Source organism: Bombina bombina, chromosome 1 (genome assembly GCF_027579735.1).
Source record: "Bombina bombina isolate aBomBom1 chromosome 1, aBomBom1.pri, whole genome shotgun sequence".
Classification (NCBI taxonomy): domain Eukaryota; kingdom Metazoa; phylum Chordata; class Amphibia; order Anura; family Bombinatoridae; genus Bombina; species Bombina bombina.
In genome coordinates, this window is record NC_069499.1 from 7,519,851 (window position 1) to 7,542,080 (window position 22,230).

The 22,230-nt window shown below is 40.5% G+C and overlaps 1 protein-coding gene across 1 annotated transcript in view; it reads right to left on the reverse strand.

Moving 5' to 3' along the window:
• Positions 1–22,230, reverse strand: part of ASPG (asparaginase) — a 647,837-nt gene that overhangs the window by 347,720 nt on the left and 277,887 nt on the right. Inside the window, exon 8 of the mRNA XM_053697101.1 lies at positions 21,761–21,946. Coding sequence (XP_053553076.1) covers positions 21,761–21,946 — 186 coding nt within the window. The remainder of the gene's footprint in view (positions 1–21,760; positions 21,947–22,230) is intronic.

Sequence of the window (22,230 nt, forward strand, 5' to 3'; positions counted from 1 at the left end):
TATATACGGATCCTTTATCCTTATCTGGCGGGAGTGCGTCACTGCTTCAGCACATTTATATATATATATATATATATATGCGGTGCCTTTATCCTTATCTGGCGGGAGTGCGTAGGTGCGTCACTGCTTCAGCACATTTATATATATATATGCGGTGCCTTTATCCTTATCTGGCGGGAGTGCGTAGGTGCGTCACTGCGTCGGCACATTTATATATATATATACGGTGCCTTTATCCTTATCTGGCGGGAGTGCGTAGGTGAGTCACTGCGTCAGCACATTTATATATATATATATATATATATATACGGTGCCTTTATCCTTATCTGGCGGGAGTGCGTAGGTGCGTCACTGCGTCAGCACATTTATATATATACGGTGCCTTTATCCTTATCTGGCGGGAGTGTGTAGGTGCGTCACTGCTTCAGCACATTTATATATATACGGTGCCTTTATCCTTATCTGGCGGGAGTGCGTAGGTGCGTCACTGCTTCAGCACATTTATATATATATATATATATATATATACGGTGCCTTTATCCTTATCTGGCGGGAGTGCGTAGGTGCGTCACTGCTTCAGCACATTTATATATATATATATATACGGTGCCTTTATCCTTATCTGGCGGGAGTGCGTAGGTGCGTCACTGCTTCAGCACATTTATATATATATGGTGCCTTTATCCTTATCTGGCGGGAGTGCGTAGGTGCGTCACTGCTTCAGCACATTTATATATATATATATATATATATATATATATATACAGTGTCTTTATCCTTATCTGGCGGGAGTGTGTAGGTGCGTCACTGCGTCAGCACATTTATATATATATACGGTGCCTTTATCCTTATCTGGCGGGAGTACGTAGGTGCGTCACTGCTTCAGCACATTTATATATATATGGTGCCTTTATCCTTATCTGGCGGGAGTGTGTAGGTGCGTCACTGCGTCAGCACATTTATATATATATATATACGGTGCCTTTATCCTTATCTGGCGGGAGTGCGTAGGTGCGTCACTGCTTCAGCACATTTATATATATATATACGGTGCCTTTATCCTTATCTGGCGGGAGTGCGTAGGTGAGTCACTGCTTCAGCACATTTATATATATATATACGGTGCCTTTATCCTTATCTGGCGGGAGTTCGTAGGTGCGTCACTGCTTCAGCACATTTATATATATATATATATATATATATATATATATATATACAGTGTCTTTATCCTTATCTGGCGGGAGTGTGTAGGTGCGTCACTGCGTCAGCACATTTATATATATATACGGTGCCTTTATCCTTATCTGGCGGGAGTACGTAGGTGCGTCACTGCTTCAGCACATTTATATATATATGGTGCCTTTATCCTTATCTGGCGGGAGTGTGTAGGTGCGTCACTGCGTCAGCACATTTATATATATATACGGTGCCTTTATCCTTATCTGGCGGGAGTGCGTAGGTGCGTCACTGCTTCAGCACATTTATATATATATATATATATATATATATATATATACGGTGCCTTTATCCTTATCTGGCGGGAGTACGTAGGTGCGTCACTGCTTCAGCACATTTATATATATATATATGCGGTGCCTTTATCCTTATCTAGCGGGAGTGCGTAGGTGCGTCACTGCGTCAGCACATTTATATATATACGGTGCCTTTATCCTTATCTGGCGGGAGTGCGTAGGTGCGTCACTGCTTCAGCACATTTATATATATATATATATGCGGTGCCTTTATCCTTATCTGGCGGTAGTGCGTAGGTGCGTCACTGCGTCAGCACATTTATATATATATGCGGTGCCTTTATCCTTATCTGGCGGGAGTGCGTAGGTGCGTCACTGCTTCAGCACATTTATATATATATATATATATACGGTGCCTTTATCCTTATCTGGCGGGAGTACGTAGGTGCGTCACTGCTTCAGCACATTTATATATATATATATGCGGTGCCTTTATCCTTATCTAGCGGGAGTGCGTAGGTGCGTCACTGCGTCAGCACATTTATATATATACGGTGCCTTTATCCTTATCTGGCGGGAGTGCGTAGGTGCGTCACTGCTTCAGCACATTTATATATATATATATATATATGCGGTGCCTTTATCCTTATCTGGCGGTAGTGCGTAGGTGCGTCACTGCTTCAGCACATTTATATATATATATGCGGTGCCTTTATCCTTATCTGGCGGGAGTACGTAGGTGCGTCACTGCTTCAGCACATTTATATATATATATGCGGTGCCTTTATCCTTATCTGGCGGGAGTGCGTAGGTGCGTCACTGCTTCAGCACATTTATATATATATATATATATATATACGGTGCCTTTATCCTTATCTGGCGGGAGTACGTAGGTGCGTCACTGCTTCAGCACATTTATATATATATATACGGTGCCTTTATCCTTATCTGGCGGGAGTGTGTAGGTGCGTCATTGTAACATTATAACATTAAATATGCTCAGAGAGACAAAGATAAAGGTAAAAAAATTACCTCTGTGGCCAAGCATTTTCTGTCACACCATAACGGCTTACCCAAAGATCTAAAATACACTGTGATCCAAAAGGCATCTCTTGGTATTAGAGGTGGTAACATTGATAAAGTGTTATTGAAAATGGAGTGTAGGTGGATCTATCTTTTAAATGCTGTTAAACCCTTTGGGATGAATGATTTCAACCATTTCTTTGTATATATATATATATATATAATTCAATAGATCGAGGAATAAATGACTATACACACGTAATAATATCACTAACCGACCTCATGACCTTAATTGGGTCAATTTATTGCAACTCGCAGTAGTTCCATATCCTAGGACTGGGAATCATTTATACGATATTAACTTTGAGATTTCTTATAAGTAACATAGTAACTATACAGATCAGTAACTGATGTGCAACGTTATAATTTTGATATTTAACTTCGTCTCGTATATATATGTTTTTTACTTATCTTCAAGCAACATATGCACACGCACACTCTATACTCTATAGTCTTCATGTACTTTCATAATTCACATAGTATAAATTATACTGTACACAATTCAAGCTACTCTTGAGGGGACCTAATCGAGGTATTTTGCTCTTGTAATAAATTTTCCTCTCCGCTGGGCAATAGATAGGCCCTGCTATACCATCCATTCACACACTCAAATTTCATTCTCACTAATTAGTTCACATGAATATTTCCAATAATACCAGATTTATTCACGGTTTGTTTACGTTTCTCACTCTTAGTCTTTATAGGTTATTTTGCACTTCAACACTACTGGTGAATCTGAAATATAGATATATATCTGTAACACTCAACCTGATAATTAATTTATTGTTTTCACTCTCTTTTTTCTCTTTTTCGTAAAATGTAACTGTCACAAAGTATTATATGTTTCCTAATTTCATTATTTGAATACAGTAATATAACTTTTATACATTTATAATCATGATGCTCACTAAGAGCCAATCTGGTCTATAATAGCAAACCTACAATTAAATAATCCGAGTAGCTATCCAACATATGTTACACCTTAAAGCTTATAAGTATATACATTAAAATTCATCTTACAAAAGATAATAATATCAAGTTCGCTAACATTAGAAATCCATTTTGGATACATTTGATTTAACTATTGTATGCAGTAAAAGCAGGGATGCCTCTTTAACACTTATTGTGATCACATAATCGTCCCACACTGAATTCACCCAATAGAATGCCGCATTCCAAGACTTCTCAATATTACAAAATGAACTTTGACAATCTGTATTCCAACATTATAAGCGGCATATAAGAACTGACATTTTGAATGGCTATAGTGTGATCACCAAATCGCTACAATGTAATATACACATCCCCTGTTCAAAAAATCTGTGATTGGCTAAGAGCTTGATCTTAACACGCCCCACAACACACATTCTGACAGAATGAAGATGAGCTTTATTTGTCAGAACCTGTTGTAATAATTGACAGACTCAAGATTAAATTGGATTCAGACATACTGATATTATAACACATTTTTTATGGAAATTTAGCCTCCGATCGTACGCAGCAATTGAATGTATATTTTCCACGGTAATTTACTTTACCACTATATAAGCATAACTATTTGATCGTACACTGTATTCCCAAGTCTTAAAGGGTGTATATCATAATATTTTGCTTAAAGTAATATAATCAAAGTCTCCTCAATATGAAACATTTACTTTGACCAACTCTATCCCACGATAGTAAGCAGCACATAAGAACCGACACTCTGTTTACATTATATAGTGATCATCCAATCGCTATTACATGACATACACACCCCCTGTTTAACAATCAGTGACTGGCTAAGAGATTGACCCACACACGCCTCCCAACTCACACTCCATTACGCAGAAGAGCTCCACACGTCAGAGCTTGTCATAATGATGGACAGATCCAAGACCGAATTGGATCAACCCAAATCGTGAGTGGCAACCAATTAGGGCTAAGAGGTGGGCCAATTAGCTCCATAAATAACGCTGAGTAGCAGGGGCCCGCACCCCCTCTGAGGAAGCGTTCTGTGAAACGCGCGTCAGGGGTCCAGCAGGAGTAGCTGTGTCTCTCCTGTCTGTCGCTTTTAACTTGCTTACCTAAGTTCAAATAAGAATTTATGCCTTGAAATTTTTCTTGATGCATGGTGCCCACTACCAATATTAAGAGTTAATACCTAAAAGTAATTCAGCCCTCGGATTGTAAGGGCTTAGCTTACTCTAGATTATCTTTCTTGTGGGCCCATGTTAATTAATATTTTTGCCTATTTAGCGAATCTACAATTATTGTTGACTGGGTTTAAGTGTTTTTAACTTTTTTTGGCTACTACTGTGTGAATGTTTGTTCCTAGTTTAATGAATAAAGACTTAAAGTATGAATGATATGGAACTTTTTAATATATAGAGTAATCCTATATCCAATTCACCATTTGGAGTTAATATCAATACTACTTTTGTGGAATTCTTTGCTATCAATTCTAAATGTATTCTCTGTACAATTAGTATTTCTAGTTGTTTAGTTCTGCTCTCCTAGAATCCACAACAGATACCCATCCCAGCGAGTATAAATCATTATATAACATTGGTATAAAACATACTTATTGTAACTCACATAAGGGTATAGTATCTGTCATTTTCTAACTCCAACCAATCCCCCCCACACATTCTAAAACAATTGGAAGTTAGCTTGTAATGTCTCTGGTCTGTAAGAAATATCCTCATGGATATGGAGTCTATTATCATACCCAGGAACTCCACCCTGGTACTGGGAATAAGAGAACTCTTTTCAAATCCATGAGATTGAAGAAGAGCGTTCGAATGGTCCTCTGCCAGACGACAGGACGGTGCTTGAACCAAAATATCGTCTAAGTATGAAACCACTGCAATCCCTCTAGTTCTGGCCACTGCGAGCAGAGCCCCTAGAACCTTCGTAAAAACTCTTGGAGCAGTAGCTAGACCAAACGGAAGCACAAAGAACTTTGAAGTGCTGGTCTAGGAACGCAAATCTTAGGAACTTAAAGTGTTCCTTGTGTATAGGGACGTGAAGGTAGGCATCCTTCAGGTCTATCGTGGTCATAAATTGTGCTTCCTGGACTAAAGGAAGAATGTACCTTATTGTCTCCATTTTGAATGAGGAGACAGACAGGAATTTGTTTAAACACTTTAGGTCCAGATTTGGCTGAAAAGTACCTTCCTTCTTTGGGACCACAAAAAGGTTTGAGTAGTATCCCAGAACATTCTCTGCTGGAAGTACCGGTACAATGACCTCCAGGGCAGAGAGATCACTTACACACCCTAGAAAAGCCACTCTTTTCTCTGGCCTTGAAGACAGGTTTGATAAGAGGAATCTGCCCCTGGGAGGATGAGACCTGGAACCTATCCTGTATTCCTGAGCGATGACCTCCAGTAACCACGGGTCTTGCACGTCCCCAAACCAAGCTTCTGAAAAGAGTGACAGTCTGCCGCCGCCAGATCCAAAGCCGGATTGGGGGCCGCCCCTTCATGCCGACTTTGACTCGGCGGGCTTCTAATTCTGCTTGGATTTATTCCAGGATTAAGGAGGTTTTCAAGTTCCCTTGTATTGCTCCGGCTTCGCAGAGAGCTGCTGACGTTTTTTAGGGATTTGTCCTAACGAAAATTAGGACCTTGTCCCTTAGGCTTGTTCTTCTTATCCTGCGGTAAAAAGGCACCCTTGCCTCCAGTAACCGTGAATATGATAGAGTCCAAGCCTGGACCAAAAAGAATATTTCCCTTAAATGGGAGGGAATGAAGTCTAGACTTCGAAGTCATGTCCGCAGACCAAGATTACAGCCAGAGTGCCCTACAGGCTAGCACAGAAAAACCTGAAGCCTTGGCGTTCAGCAAATAAACTGCATATTTGAATCACAAATAAAAGAATAAGCTACCCTTAAGGCCCTAATTATTTCCAGGATCGTGTCGAGGGGACCTCCACCTCGATCAACTCCGATAAAGAGTCGCACCAGTAGGTAGCCGCTCCGGGATAGTAGTGCGTTCAGCAAGCATGGAGATAGCACAGTCTACCTTAGGGACGGAACCCCACAATTCCAACAGAGTCCGGAACCGGGAACTATTTCTTAAAAGAAGAAGGGGAAATAGAAGAACCAAATCTTTCCCATTCATTCTTAATAATGTTCGCCACCTTTACAGGAACCGGAAGATCTGTGGTACAACTCTGTCCTCGTAGACCTTATCTAATTTAGAGGTTCCTCAGGTAATTTAGGTTCTGGAACCTCTAAAGTAGCCAACACTTCCATTAGCAGAAAGCGTAAGTGTTCAATCCCAAATCTAAAGTCTTGTTCCTCCACAGCTGGAGGTTTAGAGGCAGCAGATTCCGACCCAGAAAACATAATTTATGTAAGAACTTACCTGATAAATTCATTTCTTTCATATTAGCAAGAGTCCATGAGCTAGTGACGTATGGGATATACATTCCTACCAGGAGGGGCAAAGTTTCCCAAACCTCAAAATGCCTATAAATACACCCCTCACCACCCCCACAATTCAGTTTAACGAATAGCCAAGAAGTGGGGTGATAAGAAAGGAGCGAAAGCATCAAAAATAAGGAATTTGGAATAATTATGCTTTATACAAAAAAATCATAACCACCACAAAAAAGGGTGGGTCTCATGGACTCTTGCTAATATGAAAGAAATGAATTTATCAGGTAAGTTCTTACATAAATTATGTTTTCTTTCATGTAATTAGCAAGAGTCCATGAGCTAGTGACGTATGGGATAGCAGATACCCAAGATGTGGAACTTCCACGCAAGAGTCACTAGAGAGGGAGGGATAAAATAAAGACAGCCAATTCCGCTGAAAAATAATCCACAACCCAAATCAAAAGTTTTAATCTTAATAACGAAAAAAACTGAAATTATAAGCAGAAGAATCAAACTGAAACAGCTGCCTGAAGTACTTTTCTACCAAAAACTGCTTCAGAAGAAGAGAAAACATCAAAATGGTAGAATTTAGTAAAAGTATGCAAAGAAGACCAAGTTGCTGCTTTGCAAATCTGATCAACAGAAACTTCATTCCTAAAAGCCCAGGAAGTAGAAACTGACCTAGTAGAATGAGCCGTAATCCTTTGAGGCGGAGACTTACCCGACTCCACATAAGCATGATGAATCAAAGACTTTAACCAAGACGCCAAAGAAATGGCAGAAGCTTTCTGACCTTTTCTGGAACCAGAAAAGATAACAAATAGACTAGAAGTCTTTCTAAAATCTTTAGTAGCTTCAACATAATATTTCAAAGCTCTTACTACATCCAAAGAATGTAAAGATCTCTCCTTCGAATTCTTAGGATCAGGGCACAATGAAGGGACAACAATTCCCCTACTAATGTTGTTAGAATTCACAACCTTAGGTAAAAATTGAAATGAAGTCCGCAACACCGCCTTATCCTGATGAAAAATCAGAAAAGGAGATTCACAAGAAAGAGCAGATAACTCAGAAACTCTTCTAGCAGAAGAGATGGCTAAAAGGAACAAAACTTTCCAAGAAAGTAATTTAATATCCAGAGAATGCATAGGTTCAAACGGAGGAGCCTGTAAAGCCCTCAGAACCAAATTAAGACTCCAAGGAGGAGAGATTGACTTAATGACAGGCTTGATACGAACCAAAGCCTGTACAAAACAATGAATATCAGGAAGATTAGCAATCTTTCTGTGAAAAAGAACAGAAAGAGCAGAGATTTGTCCTTTCAAATAACTTGCAGATAAACCTTTATCCAAACTATCCTGAAGAAACTGTAAAATTCTAGGAATTCTAAAAGAATGCCAGGAGAACTTATGAGAAGAACACCAAGAAATGTAAGTCTTCCAGACTCGATAATAAATCTTCCTAGACACAGATTTACGAGCCTGTAACATAGTATTAATTACTGAGTCAGAGAAACCTCTATGACTAAGAATCAAGCGTTCAATTTCCATACCTTCAAATTTAATGATTTGAGATCCTGATGGAAAAATGGGCCTTGAGATAGAAGGTCTGGTATTAACGGAAGTGTCCAAGGTTGGCAACTGGCCATCCGAATGAGATCCGCATGCCAAAACCTGTGAGGCCATGCTGGAGCCACCAGCAGTACAAACGAACGTTCCATTAGAATTTTGGAAATCACTCTTGGAAGAAGAACTAGAGGCGGAAAGATATAGGCAGGATGATAATTCCAAGGAAGCGTCAAACGCGTCCACTGCTTCCGCCTGAGGATCCCTGGATCTGGACAGATACCTGGGAAGTTTCTTGTTTAGATGAGAGGCCATCAGATCTATTTCTGGAAGTCCCCAGATTTGAACAATCTGAAGAAATACCTCTGGGTGAAGAGACCATTCGCCCGGATGTAACGTCTGGCGACTGAGATAATCCGCTTCCCAAATTGTCTACAACTGGGATGTGAACCGCAGAAATTAGACAGGAGCTGGATTCCGCCCATACAAGTATCCGAGATACTTCTTTCATAGCTTGAGGACTGTGAGTCCCACCTTGATGATTGACATACGCCACGGTTGTGACATTGTCCGTCTGAAAACAAATAAACGATTCCCTCTTCAGAAGAGGCCAGAACTGAAGAGCTCTGAAAATCGCACGGAGTTCCAAAATGTTGATTGGTAATCTCGCCTCCTGAGATTCCCAAACCCCCTGCGCTGTCAGAGATCCCCATACAGCTCCCCAACCTGAAAGACTCGCATCTGTTGAGATCACAGTCCAGGTTGGACGAACAAAAGAGGCCCCTTGAATTAAACGATGGTGATCCAACCACCAAGTCAGAGAAGATCGAACATTGGGATTTAAGGATATTATTTGAGATATCCTTGTATAATCCCTGCACCACTGGTTCAGCATACAAAGCTGAAGAGGTCTCATGTGAAAACGAGCAAAGGGGATCGCGTCCGATGCAGAAGTCATGAGACCTAGAATTTCCATGCAAAAAGCTACCGAAGGGAATGACTGAGACTGAAGGTTTTGACAAGCTGAAACCAACTTCAGACGTCTCTTTTCTGTTAGAGACAAAGTCATGGACACTGAATCTATTTGAAAGCCCAAAAAGGTTACCTTTGTCTGAGGAATCAAAGAACTCTTTGGTAAATTGATCCTCCAACCATGTTTTTGAAGAAACAACACAAGTTGATTCGTATGAGATTCTGCAGAATGTAAAGACTGAGCAAGTACCAAGATATCGTCCAATTAAGGAAATACCGCAATACCCTGTTCTCTGATTACAGAGAGAAGGGCACCGAGAACCTTTGAAAAGATCCTTGGAGCTGTTGCTAGACCAAACGGAAGGGCAACAAACTGGTAATGCTTGTCTAGAAAAGAGAATCTCAGAAACTGATAGTGATCTGGATGAATTGGAATATGAAGGTATGCATCCTGTAAATCTATTGTGGACATATAATGCCCTTGCTGAACAAAAGGCAGAATAGTCCTTATAGTCACCATTTTGAATGTTGGTATTCTTACATAACGATTCAATATTTTTAGATCCAGAACTGGTCTGAAGGAATTCTCCTTCTTTGGTACAATGAATAGATTTGAGTAAAATCCCAGACCCCGTTCCAGAACTGGAACTGGTACAATTACCCCAGCCAACTCTAGATCTGAAACACATTTCAGAAATGCCTGAGCCTTCACTTGGTTTACTGGAATGCGAGAGAGAAAAAATCTTCTCACAGGAGGTCTTATCTTGAAACCTATTCTGTATCCTTGAGAAACAATGTTCTGAATCCAAAGACTGTGAATCGAATTGATACAAATATCTTTGAAAAATCGTAACCTGCCCCCTACCAGCTGTGCTGGAATGAGGGCCGCACCTTCATGCGGATTTAGGAGCTGGTTTTGACTTTCTAAAAGGCTTGGATTTATTCCAGACTGGAGAAGGTTTCCAAACGGAAACCGTTCCTTTAGGGGAAGGGTCAGGCTTCTGTTCTTTATTCTGACGAAAGGAACGAAAACGATTAGCAGCCCTGTATTTACCTGAGGCAAAAAGGTTCCTTTCCCCCCAGTAACAGTTGAAATAATAGAATCCAACTGTGAACCAAATAATTTATTACCTTGGAAAGAGAAAGCAAAGTTGACTTAGAAGTCATATCTGCATTCCAAGATTTAAGCCATAAAGCTCTTCTAGCTGTCAGTATATTTATGAAAATCTTAGTAGTGCTATCCAAATAATATATCAGTTTATGGCAGGGTTATAAACACAATACGAAAAAATAGAAACCCTAATCAACCATGCATCTACTAGACCATGCAATTAATATAAATACCTGAATTCTTTTATTTAGTTAATATCCATAAACATATTGAAATATATTTGCAATAAAAGGAAATTAAATAATATTATATGCGCTTGAAAACTATTTAAATATGCTATGCAAAATTCATACACGCTTCTATTAAAAACCCTCCTTATTTATAAATAGTCTTTATTTATTTAACACAATGGGACCTAAAAACCTTTAACATCCAAGCAATACAATTCTAAACAGTGTTTATAAAACAATAGGATAATATATATGTTCTGCTATTTAACTGCAATTTATCCTACTCTGCCACATACAGTAATAATAAATGTTTATTTTAAATGCTTGCATACAAATAGGCAGGCTAAGAGCTATCTGAAACAATGGCATACAGTTTAAAAGTATAATCTGCTCTTTAAATCTATTAACTGTAAAGGCTATGCATATGACTTATCTTATAATAAAACTTTTATATACATCACCAAATAATAGCAATCCAGTTTCCAATTTTCGCAACAGATCCAATTAAACCTCAGAATTTCAAAATTGGGGATAAGGCATATGGAGTCCAATAGTAGGTGTGTGCTATAATAATAACTGCAGCAGTTATTCCTTTCTGGATCAGTCAACACAACCCCCTTTTAGTCTCTATGCTGGAGTTTAAATCATCTGATCTCACCCCTCCCCTTTTTGATTATCAGTCATTGGTGAATATTGGAAACGCCCACGGCCTTGTCTTGGATTTGGAATATCTTCTATTTAACAGCCAAAAGGCTTTCTGGCTGTAGTTCTCTCATGGCAACACCAGGTGGCAGCATTTTACAAACAAAACAAATTCACCTTCACATTTCTAAACATTTTTAAGCAAGTTGATTATTTTCATAAAATGGTTATTTAATCAGATCACACTCTCTGTATTAATCATATATAACCCCAATTACAGATGGTTAATATTAGGTTAATTTTTCTGATTATTCTGATACCAAATATGTTATATTATTAACATTTTATTATATTAAGGTAATTTAATACTGCTAATTATTAGCTTAAAATGCATTATAATTTTATCAGTATTCTGGCATTTCTATACAAATAACAGCTTATTTTTAATTCAGTATTGTACTGTATTCCAACAAGAATATGCCATATTTTATGTTTGTAATAAACCCAGGATGTATCAACTCTCTTCATGCAGATCTGAGATTATATGCCTGAAAAGTATAAACATTACAGAAGTTATTAAACATTTTTGACTGACTAAAACAGTTACCTCCCAAGCTTAGAAAATATCCATGTAATAATAGAGAATTAGACAATTTCCAATTTCTATATTTGATACATTCTGAGGCATGCATTCAAACAGAAAAAAAAAAAATTGATCATTTGCTGTCTGTTTAATAAATCTCCAAGTCACACCTTAGCATTTGTCTGTGTTTCCCAAGGCCTTCACTGTATGCTATCCTTCCCTAGACACCATGTCTGTGTCACGTGTATTCTGGTGTTATCAGCCACACAGCATGAACCACTCAAGCAAAATCTGTGCTAATTATCAGTCCTTTGAAGAATGTTTGTATCTCTCACATCTTTTCAGACGGATCGGCATTTCCCTTGGAGGAAACCCATATATGGGCCTGTATCCTGTTCTCTTTCAAAATTACTTCCCCCAACATTCCTCTAAGTGACTGTATTAAATTGGGCAGGCCAAATGTTCCATTTTCCCCCCCTGTGTGTTTAGCATAATTTACATAATGAGTGTGGGAGATCTCTTAGAAATAATCCTTTGTTTTACAGACCATGTGCACATCCACAGATTTATTAAATAAAGATAAATATACTTCTATATATTATTTAATAATATTTCAAATACCTTGACATAGCTAAGATAGCTAAAGACATATATCTGACATCAATTCTAATGATATCAAAAATGGTATCACAGATAAAGTTATTAGCATGTTGAAGAAGTTTAACAATGCTATAAGCATTATGGTCTGACACTTGTTGCGCTAAAGCCTCCAATCAGAAAGTTGAAGCTGCAGCAACATCAGCCAAAGAAATAGCAGGTCTAAGAAGATTACCTGAACATAAATAAGCTCTCCTTAGAAAGGATTCAATCTTCCTGTCTAAAGGATCCTTAAAGGAAGTACTATCCGCCGTAGGAATAGTAGTACGTTTAGCAAGAGTAGAAATAGCCCCATCAACTTTAGGGATTTTATCCCAAAATTCTAATCTATCAGATGGCACAGGGTACAATTTCTTAAACCTTTGAGAAGGAGTAAATGAAGTACCCAGACTATTACATTCCCTAGAAATTACTTCTGAAATAGCATAAGGAATAACTACATGAGGTTTGAAAACCGAAATTAAACGCTTAGTAGATTTAGTATCAAGAGGACTAGACTCCTCCATATCTAATGCAATTAACACTTCTTTAAGTAAAGAACGAATAAACTCCATCTTAAATAAATATGAAGATTATCAGTGTCAATATCTGAGGCAGAATCTTCTGAACCAGATAGATCCTCATCAGAAACAGATAAGTCAGAATGATGACGGTCACTTAAAAATTCATCTGAAATATGAGAAGTTTTAAAAGACCTTTTACGCTTACTGGAAGGAGGAATAACAGACAGGGCCTTCCTAATAGATTAAGAAACAAATTCTTTTACATTAACCGGGACATCCTGAACATTAGATGTTGAAGGAACAACAACAGGTAATGGATTATTACTAATGGAAATACAATCTGCATTAGAAAGTTTATCATCACAGTTATCACAAACAACAGCCGGAGGAACAGTTACCAAAAGTTTACAACAGATGCACTTAACTTTGGTAGAACCAGCATCAGGCAGCGTCTTTCCAGAAGTAGATTCTGATCCAGGGTCATGTTGAGACATCTTGCAATATGTAATAGAAAAAACAACATATAAAGCAAAAATATGAAATTCCTTAAATGACAGTTTCAGGAATGGGAAAAAATGCCAAATGAACAAGCCTCTAGCAACCAGAAGCAATGAAAAATGAGACTGAAATAATGTGAAAAAAAGGTGGAGACAAAAATGACGCCCACATTTTTTGGCGCCAGAAATGACGCCCACATTATTGGCGCCAAGTACAACGCCCATATTTTTTGGCGCCAAGTATGACGCCACATCCTGTGACGCCGGAAAAAAACGACGCCCACAATTTTGGCGCAAAAAACGTCTGAACGTCAAATATGACGCAACCATATGCAAACTTCCAGCGTCAATTAGGGTGCCGGAAATGACACATTTTTTTGCGCCAAAAATGACGCAATAAATTGAAACATTTTCAGCCCCCGCGAGCCAAACAGCCCACAGGGAAAAAAAGTCAATTGAAAAAATTATTTTAAGGTAAGAAAAAATATTTCATATGCATTATCCCAAATAATGAAACTGACTGTCTGAAATAAGGAATACTGATTATCCTGAATCAAAGCAAATATAAGTTTAAACACATATATTTAGAACTTTACATATAAAGTGCCCAACCATAGCTTAGAGTGTCATAAAAAATAAGACTTACTTACCCTAAGACACTCCTCTACATATAGTAGACAGCCAAACCAGTACTGAAACGAGAATCAGTAGAGGTAATGGTATATAAGAGTATATCGTCGATCTGAAAAGGGAGGTAAGAGATGAATCTCTACGACCGATAACAGAGAACCTATGAAATAGATCCCGTAGAAGGAGACCATTGTATTCAAATAGGCAATACTCTCTTCACATCCCTCTGACATTCACTGCACTCTGAGAGGAAAATCGGGCTCCAGCCTGCTGCGAAGAGCATATCAACGAAGAATCTAGCACAAACTTACTTCACCACCTCCACAGGAGGCAAAGTTTGTAAAACTGAATTGTGGGTGTGGTGAGGGGTGTATTTATAGGCATTTTGAGGTTTGGGAAACTTTGCCCCTCCTGGTAGGAATGTATATCCCATACGTCACTTGCTCATTACATGAAAGAAAGAGCATTCTCTGAAGTATCAGAGGCGTCTTCATCATCGGATAATCTATTATCAGATAAATCCAATAAGCTAGTAGATGACCCCTGGGAAGGATAGCAATTTTTAACCTTTCGCTTGCGCTTAGCAGTGCGAGGTAAAGCACTAAAGGCCGCAGACACTGCCGTCTGTAACTGTTCAGTAAAGTCTGGCGGTAATAGGGCCCCTCCAGATGGAGGAATAGGAGTCCTACGGGAAGCTGTATGTGTATTAGGATATGAATGTAGAGTGCGCACCTCATGGGACGGAGACTCCTCAGAGGTAGAAGGCTCAGTAGTACTAAACATATTAGCTTTCTTTGATAAGATCACTTTATCAAGGCATGTGGAACATAATTAAGCAGGCGGGTATACCATGGCCTCCTCACAATATAGACAGGCATTAGCTTTAGGTAAAGAGGGAGTACCCTCTAACATATCAGATTCCTCCATAGCTTACACTTATAAAAAGGAATAAAGGCAAAGATAAATGGCACCTTTATACCCCCAATGGGTGGGGCACTCACCACCTCCTATGACCCAAGCCCAAGGGAGAAACCGCTTTGTCTCCAGACACCGCACGGTCAGGAAGAGAATCACTGTGACCACACACGGTCACATGGTGCGCCATGCAGGACCGCCCCTGCACCACTAAAAGCGTGCCAAGCCTAACTGTCTGCGCAGCGCTTCAATGTGAAAGTAAAACCTGTACGTTCACACATGTCACAGCATAAACACGATATTGAAAATATGTGATTAAGCCCTCCTGTTTATGGAGGGTAGTACTCTTCGAGATCTGCCTGCTTCTATCACTCAAGTCCATGTCAGGAGTGATGCTACAAGACTGTCAAACTTGAGAGGCTTTGTTTCTGTTGCATGGCATAGATTCTGGTAGGATCGTTTAATTTTTTTTTTATACACATTTGATAACTCATGAAGACAGGGTCACAGTGTGAATCCTTTTATCTGAATGGAATCAAGTGCAAATGCAACAGCAATCAGTGTGGGAATATTGCTGTTGCATTTGCACTTGTTCTGACATTTCTATCACCATCCCTCAGAGAATCGAAACCACTGGAATATATTCCTTACACTCCATAGGACTAGAGACTTTTTTTCACATTTGAAATTGTTTTTTGGATTCCTTATCGATTTGCACTGCAAGCTTTATTGTTTTACTCTGATTTTTTCACATCGATTTTTACACTGTTTCACCGTGAATTTTTACACTGTTTCACCTTGGATGTTTTAATAGGATTGTCTATTATTGTTTTTAATTGTTTTTGTGAAATATCTCGCTGACTAAATCGCATATATATTTAAGATTTACCTATATTTTATCCATTAGTTGGACCTGATTTTTTAACTTGTTTTATTAACTTATTCTATATAGTCTCGTATTTGATACCCAAGTTTTATATATGATATATGTAATGTACCATGGATCCATGATAGTTTTGTATTGAACTTGTTTTAATCGTCGCATTTACTCTTATTGATGTATTAAAAACACATTTTAGAACAATTTGGCTCTCCATCCAATTATACTCTAACCTAGCCTCCTTAGGGTAGGCGTCTGGGATTTTTCTTTTCCTTATCTGTTTTATACATTGGGCACCTGCTAGGAGTCCCCCTCCCTAGGCTTAGAGGTTACCATTAGGCGCTGAGGTTTTTTCTATTTATTTTCTCCCTCAAACAACACTCTTCCCTCCCCCACCTCACAATTGTCACCGCCATCTTAAGTACTGGCAGAAAGTCTGCCAGTACTGAAATAAAAATCATTTATTATTTTTTTTTATTTTTTTTCTTCATACTGTCTGCAGTCTGCATCCCCCCTTACCCCACAACCTCCCTGATTCCCCCATACATCTCTCTAACCCCCCCTCTACCTATTTGCCGCCATCTTGGGTACTGGCAGCTGTCTGCCAGTACCCAATTTGCCCCCAAAAATAGTTTTTATTTTTACTTTTTTAGATTAAATTTTTTTTTTCTGTAGTGTAGCTGGCCCCCCTTAAAACATCTACATCCCTCCCCTCCCAGATCACTTACTAAACAAGAAGATCCCCATGCATCTGCATTGATTATATATTTTTTTTTTTCATTTTGTTCCGGTATATTTTGCGTGCGCGCACACGCGCGCGCACCCGCACCACGCCCCCCCGCCGCAACCGCCGAAATTGCCATTCATGATCGGGAGTTAGCCTAATATGTAGCATATCCTTACCGCTCCACAAACAAGATGCTCCCACCCGCCAACGAATGTATGATCGCCATAGTCCAATGCAGAGAGGGCCACAAAGTGGCCCTCTCTGCATCGGTGGGTAAAATAAGGGATTGCAGTGATGCCTCAATATTGAGGCATCACTACAATCCCTTGTAAGCAGCTGGAAGCGATCATGATCGCTTCCAGCGCTTCTAACAACAGAGGACGTACCAGGTACGTCAATTGTCATTAAGGGAATGTTTTTCTATGACGTACCTGGTAAGTCCTCTGTCATTAAGGGGTTAAAGGGACAGTCAAGTCCAAATTTTTATTTCATGATTTAAATAGGGCATGCAATTTTAAACAACTTCCCAATTTACTTTTATCACCAATTTTGCTTTGTTCTCTTGGTATTCTTAGTTAAAAGCTAAACCTAGGAGGTTCATATGCTAATTTCTTAGACCTTGAAGACTGCCTTTAATCTGAATACATTTTGACCACTAGAGGGCATTAGTTCACATGTTTCATATAGATAACATTGAGCTCATGCACGTAAAGTGACCTAGGAGTGAGCACTGATTGGCTAAACTGCATGTCTGTCAAAAGAACTGAAATAAGGGGGCAGTAAGCAGAAGCTTAGATACAAGATAATTACAGAGGTAAAATGTGTATTATTATAACTGTGTTGGTTATGCAAAACTGGGGAATGGGTAATAAAGGGATTATTATCTTTCTTTTTAAACAACAAAAATTCTGGTGTCGACTGTCCCTTTAAGTCTTTGGCTGGGGTGTCTTTGCCTCCTCCTGGTCGCCATGTTCAGTATTTCCCACAAGTAAGGAATGAAGCCGTGGACTCTCCTCATATTAAGATGGAAATATAACATATAAGGTAAGTACTCTCTGTGTACATATAAATATATAACTTGTATCATAAGGTAAGGGCTGTCTGTGTACATATAAATATATAACTTGTATCATAAGGTAAGTGCTGTCTGTGTACATATAAATAAAATTATGCTTACCTGATAATTTCATTTCCATCTGTGGGAGGAGAGTACACTGCATCATTCATTACTTGTGGGGATTAAAAACCTGGCCACCAGGAGGAGGCAAAGACACCCCAGCCAAAGGCTTAAACATCTCCCCCACTCCCCTCATCCCCCAGTCATTCTGCCGAGAGAACAAGGAACAGTAGGAGAAATATCAGGGTATAAATGGTGTCAGAAGAATAAAAATTAAATTACGTCCAGATTAAGTAGTAACCTCTCCTTCGAAGAAGGAGGGTTAGGACACAAAGAAGGAACTACTATTTCCTGATTGATGCTACAACTCAACACCACCATGGCAAGGAATCACAATCCATTGCGAAGAACAGTCATATCAGCATGAAAAACCAAGTAGGGCGGCTCACATTGCAAGGCCGCCAACTCAGACTCTGCATGCCGATGCAATAGCCAGTAATAACAGGACTTTCCATGAAAGAACCTTAATGTCAAGAGCATGCATAGGCTCAAACAGAGCCCTCTGCAAAACCTTAAGAACCAGGTTCAAGCTCCAAGGAGGAGCCGGATTCCTGAAGACAGACCTGATCCTAACCAGAGCCTGAACAAAGGACTGAATGTCAGGAAGCTCTGCAAGCTTCTTATGCAACAGTACAGATAAAGCCGAGATCTGTCCCCTTAGGGAACTGGCGCCAAGATTTTTATCCAGACCATCCTGGAGAAAAGACTAGCAGTTCAATCTCCACGCATTCAGCCTCAAAGAATCGAGATTTTGATGTAGAAAGGGGCCTTGAACCAGCAGATCCCTGCAACAAGGTAACCTCCACGGCAAAGATGACACCATCCCCACCAGATCCGTAAACCACATCCTCCTCTGCCACAACAGAGCAATCAGAATAGCTGAAGCTTGCTCCTGTTTGATGCAGGCCACTACACGAGGTAGAAGAGGCAACGGTGGAAATATGTAAATTAGATTGAAGTCGCAGGGTACCGCCAAGGCATCTATCAGTTCTGCCTGGGAATCCCTGGATCGTGACCCGTATCTGGGTAGCTTGCAATTGAGTCTGGACGCCATGAGGTCTATCTCCGGCGTCCCCCATCTGCTGCAGATCTCCGCGAACATCTCGGGATTTAGAGACCATTCCCCAGGATGAAACGTCTGTCTGCTCAGAAAATCTGCTTTCCAGTTGTTCACACCCAAAATGTGGATCGCTGAGAGCGAACAATTGTGACTCTCTAACCATTCCAGAATCCGAGATACTTCCCTCATGGCTAGAGAGCTTCTCGCCCCCCCCCCTTGGTGGTTTATGTAAGCCACCGAGGTAATGTTGTCTTATTGGAATCTGATGAATCGGGACGACCCCAGAAGGGGCCAAGCCCTCAGAGTGTTTAATATCGCTCGAAGTTCCAAAATATTTATAGGTAAACTCGACTCCTCTCGAGTCCATCTGCCCTGTGCCTTTCTGGCACCCCAAACAACTCCCCATCCTGATAGACTTGCATCCGTGGTGACATTCTCCCAGGATGGTCTCAAGAAGGATGTCCCCTGTGACAATTGCCCCAGTCGGATCCACCAAGATAGGGACTCCCTCACCGGTCTGTCCAGAGATATCTGTTGGGACAGATCTGAATGATCGCCGATCCATTGTCTCAACAACAGCTGAAGATCTCTGAGATGGAACCTGGCAAATGGAATGACATCTATGCTGGATACCATGAGCCCGATCACCTCGATACACCTGGCCACAGATGTCGTGGAGGATGTCTGAAAAGCTAGACAGTTGGACGCAAGCTTGCAACATCTCTGATCTGTCAAGAATATCTTCATGGCTGAACAATCTATTATCGTACCCAAGTATTCCACCCTGTTGCTGGGGACCAATGAACTCCCTTCATTCATCTTCCACCCATGGGACCGAAGGAGAAGAGCTCTCAAGTGATCCTCCGCAAGACTGTAGGACGGAGCCTGGACCAGGATATCGTCCAGATAAGGTACCACTGCAATCCCTCTGGCTCTCGCTACTGCGAGAGGAGCTCCCAGAACTTTTGTAAAGACTCTTGGGGCAGTCGCCAGACCAAACGGAAGGGCCACAAACTGGAAGTGCTGGTCTAGGAAAGCGAATCTTAGAAACCTGAAGTGATCCTTGTGGATTGGAACGTGAAGATAAGCGTCCTTCGGGTCTATAGTCGTCATGAATTGCCCCTCTTTAACCAGAGGCAAAATTGACCTGATCGTCTCCATCTTGAACGATGGAACTGACAAAAACTTGTTTAGGGCCTTTAGGTCCAGAATTGGACGAAACGTGCCCTTCTTCTTTGGGACCACGAAAAGGATTAAATAATACCCCAGACCTCTTTCTGCTGGAGGGACTGGGACGATTACCCACGAGAGATAAGAGATCCCTCACACACCCCAGGAAGGCGTCTCTCTTTTCTGGTCTTGAAGATATGTTTGACAGGAGGAACCTGCCTCTGGGCGGATATGACTTGAAACCTATCCTATAACCCTGGACTACAACCTCCAGAACCCAAGGGTCTATAACGTCTCTACAGCAGGCCCCCGCACCTCGCGGGGAGGAGAACACTAAGATGGACGGCTCAGTCGTACTAAATACTTTATTCATTTTGGATATAGCAATATTGTCAAAGCATGTGGAACAGAGTTGCGTAAGCAGTTCGACTGGAACCCCCTCACAATATACACAGTAAATAGGTTTAGATAAAGAAGGAGTATCCTCTAATATATCAGAGTCCTCCATGCACCTTTATTACGGACTTGATCAAAAAATAAATGGCACCTTTATATCCCAATGGCCGGGGCACTCACCACCTCCTATGACCCGGACTACAAGAAACAGCTTTCGTCTCCTCTGAACGCAGGTCGAGAAAGAGGAAGTTACAGAGGCCACACCCGGTCACATGGCATGCCATGCAGGGCCGCCCCTGCACTCGAGAGACGCGCCAAAAAAGCCAGCCTCAATCTCTCGCTAATGAAATGACTGTTCCACACTGACAGAGCCTCATCTCACACAAATGCAGCAGAAACACAATAAACAATATCATGCATAATAAAATCCACCCTGTTCAATAACCCCCTTCCGAGGGTATTACCCTAGATTCTATAAAGATAAAGGAGCCACGCTGTGACCCTGTCTTCTTGTGTTATCAAATATATATAAATGAAACAATCTTACCAGAATCAACGCCGTGGAACAGGAACACGGCCCTTCAAGTGTGACAGGGTAGTAGCATCGCTCCTGACATGGACTTGAGAGAAGAAAAGCAGGTAGCAAAAATCGTCAACGCTGACAGGACTACTTAAAACTCCAGTCCCATTGCGAAGAGTACTACAGGACATAAGAAACTACTCCGAATCTTCCGACACTTCTCTGCCAGCCTCCTGTGACGAAAGGCAAAGAATGACTGGGGGATGAGGGGAGTGGGAGGAGTATTTAAGCCTTTGGCTGGGGTGTCTTTGCCTCCTCCTGGTGGACAGGTTCTTAATTCCCACAAGTAATGAATGAAGCAGTGGACTCTCCTCCCATTAAGATGGAAATATAACTTGTATCATCAGGAAAGTCATAAGGTAAGCGTTGCCTGAGTATATATAATAAGGTAACTAATCATAAACTGTATATCTTGTTTTGAAGGTAAAAGGTTTAATATTTTGATATAGTTTAGGTTTTGTTGCGTTTGTCGGCTTGGCAGGATGATTATAAAATAATAATAATAGAACTGTATATGGATCCCTTGTATATCTCCCAGCCCCACCTTTCCAGTAGCGTACGAGTCGGTGACGGACCCTCGCAGGCACTGGGTGCAGTTTATAATCGCCACTCCACGCTCTGTAGCATTCTTCAGCTCCCCAAGCAAATCCAAGCGACAGTCAGGAGCGTTGCCACTGCCATATGTTTCCAGCACGATGCCCTCCATGGGAGGCTGCAGGAACGCTTTCACCTGTGTGAGAGGGACAAATAGCTTTGTCAGAAGGTGGTACAGAGATCTCTTGGCTACTCGCACACCTTCCTCTGCTGATATACTGGGGGATGTCAGACAGAACCTAACCAGTGCACTGTAATAAAACATATCTACCGTTAAAATACAACGCAATAAGGTAACGCAATAAAGGGGAGGGGCCTGTAACCAGTAACACAAGAATGTTTTTATTTATATAATTATCCTGAGAGACTTAAAAAGGGAAATAGCAGCTGATATACAAATAATGCTGAATAAACGTGCAC